Source organism: Oncorhynchus tshawytscha, linkage group LG31 (assembly GCF_018296145.1).
Source record: "Oncorhynchus tshawytscha isolate Ot180627B linkage group LG31, Otsh_v2.0, whole genome shotgun sequence".
NCBI classification, from domain to species: Eukaryota; Metazoa; Chordata; class Actinopteri; order Salmoniformes; family Salmonidae; genus Oncorhynchus; species Oncorhynchus tshawytscha.
In genome coordinates this window covers 40963377-40975109 of record NC_056459.1, presented here as the reverse complement: position 1 = coordinate 40975109, position 11733 = coordinate 40963377, and the positions used below count along the sequence as shown (strand labels likewise).

Genomic DNA, 11733 nt, shown 5'->3' with positions numbered 1-11733 from the left:
GTATGTCTACATATATATATGACCTGGCCTCAGTTGAAGTTGGAAGTTTACATACACTTAGGTTGGAGTCATTAAAACTAGTTTTTCAACCACTCCACAAATGTCGTCTTAACAAACTATAGTTTTGGCAAGTTGGTTAGGACATCTACTTTGTGCATGACACAGGTCATTTTTCCAACAATTGTTTTCAGGCAGATTATTTCACTAAAAATTCACTGTATCACAATTCCAGTGGGTAAGAAGTTTCATACACTAAGTTGACTGTGCCTTTAAATTCCAGAAAATTATGTCATGGCTTTAGAAGTTCCTGATAGGCTGATTGACATAATTTGAGTCAATTGGCGGTGTACCTGTGGATGTATTTCAAGGCCTACCTTCAAACTCTGCCTCGTTGCTCGACATCATGGGAAAATCAAAAGAAATCAGCCAAGACATCAGAAAGACATCAGAAATAAGTCTGGTTCATCATTGGGAGCAATTTCCAAACGTCTGAAGGTACCACGTTCATCTGTACAAACAATAGTACGCAAGTATAAACACCATGGGACCACGCAGCCGACATACCGTTCAGGAAGGAGACGCGTTCTGTCTCCTAGAGATGAACGTACTTTGGTGCGAAAAGTGCTAATCAATCCCAGAACAACAGCAAAGGATCTTGTGAAGATGCTGGAGGAAACAGGTACGAAGTATCTATTTCCACAGTAAAACAAGTCCTATATCGACATAACCTGAAAGGACGCTCAGCAAGGAAGAAGCCACTGCTCCAAAACCACCATAAAAAAAGCCAGACTACTGTTTGCAACTGCACATGGGCACAAAGATCATACATTTTGGAGAAATGTCCTCTGGTCTGATGAAACAAAAATGGAACTGTTTGGCCATAATGATTGTCATTCTGTTTGGAGTAAAAAGGGGGAGGCTTGCAAGCCAAAGAACACCATCCCAACTGTAAAGCACGGGGTGGCAGCATCATGTTGTGGGGGTGCTTTGCTGCAGGAGGGACTGGTGCACTTCACAAAATAGATGGTTTCACGAGGATGGAAAATTATGTGGATATTTAGAAGCAACATCTCAAGACATCAGTCAGGAAGTTAAAGCTTGGTCGCAAATGGGTCTCCCAAATGGACAATGACCCCAAGCATACTTCCAAAGTTGTGGCAAAATGGCTCAAGGTCAACAAAGTCAATGTATTGGAGTGGCCATCCCAAAGGCCTGACATCAATCCTATAGAAAATTTGTGGACAGAACTGAAAAAGTGTGTGCGAGCAAGGAGGCCTACCAACCTGACTCATTTACACCAGCTCTGTCAGGAGGAATGGGCCAAAATTCATCCCAAAATTCACTCAGCTACCCAAAACACATGACCCAAGTGAAACAATTTAAAAGCAATGCTACCAAGTACTAATTGAGTGTATGTAAACTTCTGACCCCCTGGGAATGTGATGAAAGAAATAAAAGCTGAAATAAATAATTCTCTCTACTATTATTCTGACATTTCACATTCTTAAAATAAAGTGGTGATCCTAATTCACCTAAAACAGGGAATTTTTACTTGGAATAAATGTCAGGAATTGTGAAGAACTGAGTTTAAATGTAGTTGGCTAAGGTGTATGTAAACTTCCGACTTCAGCTGTACACATATATATATTCCAAATAACATATGACCATAATATTATGTACTAAAGCACACAACGTATCCCATTAACCCACTAAAATGCATGAGAACAGTAGGGAACTATACCCCTGATAACTTTGGTAACCCACTCCATATGCGAATAGAGAGAAGGAGAGCTGTCTGTGCTTTCCCTGATCATGGCTTCAGGCTCTCCCAGATACCCAGGGCCGATGGAAGAATAAATCCACCACCTGCAGGACTGGTTATTATACAGTACTGTATACATCCACCACCTACAGTACTGAATACATCCACCATCTGCAGTACTGAATACATCCACCACCTGCAGTACTGAATACATCCACCACCTGCAGGGCTGGTTATTATACAGTACTGAATACATCCACCACCTGCAGGGCTGAATACATCCACCATCTGCAGTACTGAATACATCCACCATCTGCAGTACTGAATACATCCACCACCTGCAGTACTGAATACATCCACCACCTGCAGGGCTGGTTATTATACAGTACTGAATACATCCACCACCTGCAGGGCTGAATATATCCACCACCTGCAGCGCTGAATACATCCACCACCTGCAGGGCTGAATACATCCACCACCTGCAGGGCTGAATACATCCACCACCTTCAGGGCTGAATATATCCACCACCTGCAGGGCTGAATACATCCACCACCTGCAGTACTGAATACATCCACCACCTGCAGTACTGAATACATCCACCACCTGCAGTACTGAATACATCCACCACCTGCAGTACTGAATATATCCACCACCTGCAGTACTGGATACATCCACCACCTGCAGTACTGAATACATCCACCACCTGCAGTACTGAATACATCCACCACCTGCAGTACTGAATACATCCACCACCTGCAGGGCTGAATACATCCACCACCTGCAGGGCTGAATACATCCACCACCTGCAGCACTGAATACATCCACCACCTGCAGGGCTGAATACATCCACCACCTGCAGGGCTGAATACATCCACCACCTTCAGGGCTGAATATATCCACCACCTGCAGGGCTGAATACATCCACCACCTGCAGTACTGAATACATCCACCACCTGCAGTACTGAATACATCCACCACCTGCAGTACTGAATACATCCACCACCTGCAGGGCTGAATATATCCACCACCTGCAGGGCTGAATACATCCACCACCTGCAGTACTGAATACATCCACCACCTGCAGTACTGAATACATCCACCACCTGCAGGGCTGAATTATCCACCACCTGCAGGGCTGAATACATCCACCACCTTCAGGGCTGAATATATCCACCACCTGCAGGGCTGAATACATCCACCACCTGCAGGGCTGAATACATCCACCACCATCTGCAGGGCTGAATACATCCACCACCTGCAGTACTGAATACACCCACCACCTGCAGGACTGGTTATCCACCACATGCAGGGCTGAATACATCCACCACCTGCAGTACTGAATACATCCACCACCTGCAGTACTGAATACATCCACCACCTGCAGTACTGAATACATCCACCACCTGCAGTAATGAATACATACACCACCTGCAGTACTGAATACATACACCACCTGCAGGGCTGAATACATACACCACCTGCAGTATTGAATACATCCACCACCTGCAGGGCTGGTTAATACATCATCCACCACCTTCAGGGCTGAATACATCCACCACCTGCAGTACTGAATACATCCACCACCTGCAGGACTGGTTATCCACCACCTGCAGGACTGAATACATCCACCACCTGCAGTACTGAATACACCCACCACCTGCAGGACTGAATACATCCACCACCTGCAGGGCTGGTTATTATACAGTACTGAATACATCCACCATCTGCAGTACTGAATACATCCACCACCTGCAGTACTGAATACATCCACCACCTGCAGTACTGAATACATCCACCACTTGCAGTACTGAATACATCCACTACCTGCAGGGCTGGTTATTATACAGTACTGAATACATCCACCACCTGCAGTACTGAATACATCCACCACCTGCAGGGCTGAATACATCCACCACCTGCAGTACTGAATACATCCACCACCTGCAGTATTGAATACATCCACCACCTGCAGTACTGAATACATCCACCACCTGCAGGGCTGGTTATTATACAGTACTGAATACATCCACCACCTGCAGTATTGAATACATCCACCACCTGCAGTACTGAATACATCCACCACCTGCAGGGCTGGTTATTATACAGTACTGAATACATCCACCACCTGCAGTATTGAATACATCCACCACCTGCAGGGCTGGTTATTATACAGTACTGAATACATCCACCACCTGCAGTATTGAATACATCCACCACCTGCAGGGCTGGTTATTATACAGTACTGAATACATCCACCACCTGCAGGGCTGAATACATCCACCACCTGCAGTACTGAATACATCCACCACCTGCAGGGCTGAATACATCCACCACTTGCAGTACTGAATACATCCACCACCTGCAGGGCTGGTTATTATACAGTACTGAATACATCCACCACCTGCAAGTACTGAATACATCCACCACCTGCACTATTGAATACATCCACCACCTGCAGTATTGAATATATCCACCACCTGCAGGGCTGGTTATTATACAGTACTGAATACATCCACCACCTGCAGGGCTGAATACATCCACCACCTGCAGTACTGAATACATCCACCACCTGCAGGGCTGGTTATTATACAGTACTGAATACATCCACCACCTGCAGTATAGAATACATCCACCACCTGCAGTACTGAATACATCCACCACCTGCAGGGCTGGTTATTATACAGTACTGAATACATCCACCACCTGCAGTATTGAATACATCCACCACCTGCAGGGCTGGTTATTATACAGTACTGAATACATCCACCACCTGCAGTATTGAATACATCCACCACCTGCAGTACTGAATACATCCACCACCTGCAGGGCTGGTTATTATACAGTACTGAATACATCCACCACCTGCAGTATTGAATACATCCACCACCTGCAGGGCTGGTTACTGAATACATCCACCACCTGCAGGGCTCCACCACCTGGTTGGTTATTATACAGTACTGAATACATCCACCACCTGCAGTATGAATACATCCACCACCTGCAGTACTGAATACATCCACCACCTGCAGGGCTGGTTATTATACAGTACTGAATACATCCACCACCTGCAGTATGAATACATCCACCACCTGCAGGGCTGGTTATTATACCTGCAGTACTGAATACATCCACCACCTGCAGTATTGAATACATCCACCACCTGCAGTATTGAATACATCCACCACCTGCAGGGCTGGTTATTATACAGTACTGAATACATCCACCACCTGCAGTATTGAATACATCCACCACCTGCACCTCCACCACCTGCAGGGCTGGTTATTGAATACATCCACCACCTGCAGTATTGAATACATCCACCACCTGCAGGGCTGGTTATTATACAGTACTGAATACATCCACCACCTGCAGGTATTGAAATACATCCACCACCTGCAGTATTGAATACATCCACCACCTGCAGGGCTGGTTATTATACAGTACTGAATACATCCACCACCTGCAGTATTGAATACATCCACCATCTGCAGTACTGAATATATCCACCACCTGCAGGGCTGGTTATTATACAGTACTGAATACATCCACCACCTGCAGTATTGAATACATCCACCACCTGCAGTACTGAATACATCCACCACCTGCAGGGCTGGTTATTATACAGTACTGAATACATCCACCACCTGCGGTATAGAATACATCCACCACCTGCAGTACTGAATACATCCACCACCTGCAGGGCTGGTTATTATACAGTACTGAATACATCCACCACCTGCAGTATTGAATACATCCACCACCTGCAGGGCTGGTTATTATACAGTACTGAATACATCCACCACCTGCAGTATTGAATACATCCACCATCTGCAGTACTGAATACATCCACCACCTGCAGGGCTGGTTATTATACAGTACTGAATACATCCACCACCTGCAGTATTGAATACATCCACCACCTGCAGGGCTGGTTATTATACAGTACTGAATACATCCACCACCTGCAGGGCTGGTTATTGAATACATCCACCACCTGCAGTACTGAATACATCCACCACCTGCAGGGCTGGTTATTATACAGTACTGAATACATCCACCACCTGCAGTATTGAATACATCCACCACCTGCAGTACTGAATACATCCACCACCTGCAGGGCTGGTTATTATACAGTACTGAATACATCCACCACCTGCAGTAGTGAATACATCCACCACCTGCAGTGCTGGTTATTATACAGTACTGAATACATCCACCACCTGCAGTATTGAATACATCCACCACCTGCAGTACTGAATACATACACCACCTGCAGGGCTGGTTATTATACAGTACTGAATACATCCACCACCTGCAGGGCTGGTTATTATACAGTACTGAATACATCCACCACCTGCAGTATTGAATACATCCACCACCTGCAGTACTGAATACATCCCACCACCTGCAGGGCTGGTTATTATACACCACTGAATGTTTTTTGAGCTGCTGTTAGCTTTGTAAATAAGATAAGAACAGGAGGTTTGATTAAATGGTTTGAGGTACAAGACGGGAGGATTCTTTTTGCATTGTAAGACCATTTGAGTCAAGTTCTTCCACACTGGTCTCGACAAACCATTTCTGTTTGGACCACTCTTTGTGCACAGGGGCATTGTTATGCTAAAACAGGAAAGGGATTTTCCCAAACTGTCGCTGCAAAGTTGGAAGCCCAGAATCGTCTGGAATGTTTGTATGCTGTAGCATTGTATGCTGTAGCATTAAGGTGTCCTTTCACTCGAACTAAGGGGCCTAGCCCAAACCACGAAAAGCAGCCCCAGACCATTATTCGTCCTCCACCAAACTTTACAGTTGGCTCTATGCATTCGGGCAGGTAGCGTTGTCCTGGAATCCGCCAAACCCAGATTAGTCCGTCCGACTGACAAATGGTGAAGCGTGACTTATATCTCCAGAGAACGCTTCTCCACTGCTCCAGAGTCCAATGGCGGCTAGCTTTACACCACTCCAGCTGACGCTTGGCATTTCCCATGGTGATCTTAGGCTTGTGTGCGGCTGTTCAGCCATGTAAACCCATTTCATTAAGCTCTCGACGAACTGTCCTTGTGCTGACGTTGCTTCCAGAAGTAGTTTGGAACTCGGTAGTGAGTGTTACGACCGAGGACCGACTATTTTTAACACGCTACACGCTTCAGCACTCGGCAGTCTCGTTCTGTGAGCTTGTGTGGCCTATCACTTGGCGGCTTTGCCGTTGTTGCTCCCAGAGATTTCCACTTCACAATATCAGCACTTACAGATGACCGGTGCAGCTCTAGCAGGGCAGAAATTTGATTAACTGACTCGTTGGAAAGGTTGCATCCTATGGCGGTGCCACATTGAAAGTCACTGAGCTCATCAGTAAGGCCATTCTACTGCCAATGTTTGTCTATGGAGATTGCATGGCTGTGTGCTTGATGTTATACACTTGTTAGCAACGGGTGTTGCTGAAATAGCCAAATCCACTAATTTGAAGGGGTGTCCACATACTTTTGTATATATAGTGTGTATATACAAAAAAAACTGTATTGTATCAATTTATCCTATACAATTGTTATCTGTCGAACAAACTGTTTGTAATTGTATAATTTTGTAGATTTGTTATTGTTACTTTGTTGCAATATGTGTCAGAGTAGTGTCTAAATACAGAAAGTATTTATCTTTTGATTATCTTATAAAATAAAATAAGATTTTGTGTACAGGTGTCTTGTTTTGTGGATAACATACAAACATAACACACTTCTCTAAGTTCCCCTCTCAACAATGCAGAAACATTACCAAGCTGATATTTCTTCACATTTTTATTAAATTGTCAACATACTGTAAGTACGTTCCAAACAACCAACAAGTGTCCATCTTCACCCCTGGAAGTACTGACGTTTTGGCTGATGGACGATCATATAATAAGGCATTGCTAACATTAAACATGTTGCTTATTGTGGCTGTTATATAAAACAGAATAGTTTACAGTAAGAATAATAATAAAGACCAATGCAGTAATAAGTACTCAAAGGAGGCTTCCAATGAGAGGTGTCACTAATCACTGAGAAACACAATAAATAAGATAGCAGAACAGAAACAATATGAACACAGATGACTGTATGAAGCATAACCTTTCACCACCATACAGGGAAGTCATGTAGCCACAGTACAGTTGAAACCAAGGACCATTTCACATGCCAAATGGGACTAGTTAGGAGTGGAATGTTAGCACAAACAGACTTATCTCAGGCTGCATTTGACACATGGTCCATAATGACCATCTGTAGCTGCCCACCTCTAGTCTCGGACTAAATACTTATATTTATATACAACAGTACAATACACTGAATACACCTTTCATGACTAAATACACTGAACAATATACTGAACAATACACTGAACAAAAATATAAAACGCAACATGTAGTTGTTGGTCCCATGTTTCATGAACTGAAATTAAAGATCCCAGAAATGTTCCATATCCACAAAAAGCTGATTTCTGTCTACATCCCTGTTAGTGAGCATTTCTCCTTTGCCAAGATAATCCATCCATCTGACAGGTGTGGCATATCAAGTAGATGAATACAGCATGATAATTACACAGGTGCACTTTGTGCTGGGGACAATAAAAGGCCACTCTAAAATGTGCCGTTTTGTGACACAACACAATGCCACAGATGTCTAAAGTTTTGAAGGAGTGTGCATGCTGACTGCAGGAATGTCCACCCGAGCTGTTGCCAGAGATTTGAATGTTCATTTCTTTTCCATAAGTCGTTTTAGAGAATTTGGCAGTACATCAAACCAACCGCCAGCCCAGGCCCTCCATATCCGGCTTCTTCACCTGCGGGATAATCTGAGACCAGCCACAGCTGATGAAACTGAGGAGTTCTGTCTGTTATAAAACCCTTTTGTGGGGAAAAAGTCATTCAGATTGGCTTGGCCTGGCTCCCCAGTGGGTGGGCCTGGGAGCTGTATTTGTATTTATTATGGATCCCCATTAGTTCCTGCCAAGGCAGCATCTACTCTTCCTGGGGTTCAACAAAATTAAGGCAGCTGCACCCCTGCCCAGCCACGTGAAATCCATAGATTAGGGCCTAATTTATTTATTTCAATTTCCTGATAACCTTATTTGAACTGTAACTCATTAATATATTTGATATTTATATTTTTGTTCAGTATACTTATATTTTCTTAAATGTATATACAACATTACAATACACTGAATAAAAAAATGCCTTTCGTGAACAAACACTCGCACTTGACTTTTCCCTCACTTTCAAGCTCTGACTCTGGACTTACTATGACTGTAATATACGGTTGCCCCATCTAGCTATCTTAAAACTTCTTGGTGACAGGGGCACAGTATTGAGTAGCTTGGATAAATAAGGTGCCCAGAGTAAACTGCCTGCTACTCTGTCCCAGATGCTAATATATGCATTTTATTAGTAGTATTGGATAGAAAACACTCTGAAGTTTCTAAAACTGTTTGAATAATGTCTGTGAGTATAACAGAACTCATATGGTAGGCGAAAACCTGAGACAAATCCAACCAGGAAGTGGGAAATCTGAGGTTTGTAGTTTCATTTAAGTGATTGCCTATCCAATACGCTGTGCCTATGGGGCCAGATTACACTTCCCAAGGCTTCCAGCGAATGTTAACAGTCTTTAGAAAGTTGTTTCAGGCTTCTATTGTGGAAGAATAAGAGCTGTTTCAACAAGTGGACTAGGCTGAGGCCAATCAGTTGTTCACTGCGCGGTCACCGCGCCGTGCCTTCTTTTTCCTCTGTAATGAATACGCTATGGTCCGGTTGGAATATTATTGAAGATTTATTATAAAAAGACCCTAAAGATTGATTGTAAACATCGATTGACATGTTTCTACAAACGGTAATGAAACTCTTTTGACTTTTCTGGATTTTGCGCTCGGGCATTGTGCCTTTGGAATAGTGAACTAAACGCGCGAACAAAACAGAGGTATTTGGACATAAATATGGACGTAATCGAACAAAACAAACATTTCTTGTGGAAGTGGGAGTCCTGGGAGTGCATTCCAATGAAGATCAGCAAAGGCAAGTGAAGATTTATAATGCTATTTATAACTTTTGTTGACTCCACAATTTGGCGGGTAACTGTATGGCTTGCATTTGTGGCTGAATGCTGTTCTCAGATTATTGAATTTTTGCCAAAAAGCCTTTTTGAAATCGGACACTGTGGTTGGATTAACGAGAAGTGTATCTTTAAAATGGTGTAAAAAAGCATTAACTCTAAGTCTCTCTGGATAAGAGCATCTGCTAAATGACTAACATGTAAATGTAAATACCCCTTTTATCAACTAGCCATGGTCATTTCGCAAAACCATGTAAAACTATACATGCTCAACATACAATAGCAAAATAATTATATTGACAGTTAAAGCTCATTAGATTGGGGTCTGACAGGTTTAAGTAACAGATAAAACATCCCTACACTCAGGATCCAAGGATTCTACATGTTAACCTGTTCCATTGAGGGACTAACACACTATAACTATATCATGTAGGCTGTAAAGAGATCGGTTCATATTCCATCTGTCTGTAGTGTTGAGTACTCTGACTGTGGTGTTGAGTACTCTGTCTGTAGGGTTGAGTGCTCTGTCTGTAGAGTTGTGTACTCTGTCTGTAGGGTTGTGTACTCTGTTGAGTACTATGTCTGTAGTGTTGAGTACTATGTCTGTAGTGTTGAGTACTATGTCTGTAGTGTTGTGTACTCTGTCTGTATGTCGCCTCTGGCTAGAGCTTGCTTTCAATACCTCGCCTTGTGAGGATAACAGCCCTGAGCCTTTTTCTAAAATGTTTTATGTTGGAGAACACATTGGGAGGGATCTGAGACCATTCCTCTTTAGAGAATCCTTCCAGATCCTTGATATCGTTTGACTGGGTTTATGGACGGCCCCCTTCAAATCAAACCACAGGTTTTCAGTGGGTTTCAAGTCTGGAGACTAAGATGTCCATTGCTGTTGATTTTGTGGCCAATTAACAATTTCTTTGTGTATTTTGTGAGCTTGAGGTTTTTGTCTTGCTGGAAGATCCTCTTGCGGCCAAGTTTCAGCCTCCTGACAGAGGCAACCAGGTTTTTTGGCTAAAATGTCCTTGTACTGGGTAAAGTTCATGATGCTGTTGACCTTAACAAGGGCTCCAGGACCAGTGGAAGGCAAATAGCCCCTAAACATCAAAGATCCACCACCATACTTTCCAGTAGGTATGAGGTTATTTTCTGCTCATACATTCTCATTTCGAAGTCTGGCCAAAGAGCTCTATTTTCATGTCATCCAACAAATGTAAACGCCTGGAGTTTGCTAAACGGCATTGGCGCTTGGATTGGAACCGGTGCATCTGGTCCCGGTCCCTCATCGGCCCCACACTCAGTCCTCCTGTACTGTCCTGTCCCCCCGACCCTACACTAAGTCCTCCTGTACTGTCCTATTTCCCCCGACCCTACACTTAGTCCTCCTGTACTGTCCTGTCCCCCCGACCCTACACTTAGTCCTCCTGTACTGTCCTGTCCCCCGACCCTACACTCAGTCCTCCTGTACTGTCCTGTCCCCCCGACCCTACACTCAGTCCTCCTGTACTGTCCTGTCCCCCGACCCTACACTCAGTCCTCCTGTACTGTCCTGTCCCCCGGCCCCACACTCAGTCCTCCTGTACTGTCCTGTCCCCCCGACCCTACACTCAGTCCTCCTGTACTGTCCCGTCCCTCCGACCCTACACTCAGTCCTCCTGTACTGTCCTGTCCTCCTGTACTGTCCTGTCCTCCTGTACGGTCCTGTCCTCCTGTACCGTCCTGTCCCTCTGTACTGTCCCCCCCGGCCCTAGACTGAGTCCTTCAGACATCATATTTCGGTGAGTGTGACCTTGTAGGCGTCAGCGTAGCTCTCTATGCTCAGGATGAAGGTGTCTTCATTAGAGTAATGCTCTATGATGTTGTCGTCCATGTTCACCAGGATCCTATAAGGGAC

General features: G+C 44.2%; 1 protein-coding gene across 1 annotated transcript in view; it reads right to left on the bottom strand.

Annotated features, from left to right (window-relative positions):
• Positions 1-9931: 9931 nt before the first annotated feature.
• The window catches only part of grhl2b (grainyhead-like transcription factor 2b), a 136668-nt gene continuing 134866 nt past the window's right edge, over positions 9932-11733 (bottom strand). Inside the window, exon 16 of the mRNA XM_042309971.1 lies at positions 9932-11722. Within this exon, the coding sequence (XP_042165905.1) occupies positions 11608-11722 (115 nt within the window). The 3' untranslated portion in view covers positions 9932-11607. The remainder of the gene's footprint in view (positions 11723-11733) is intronic.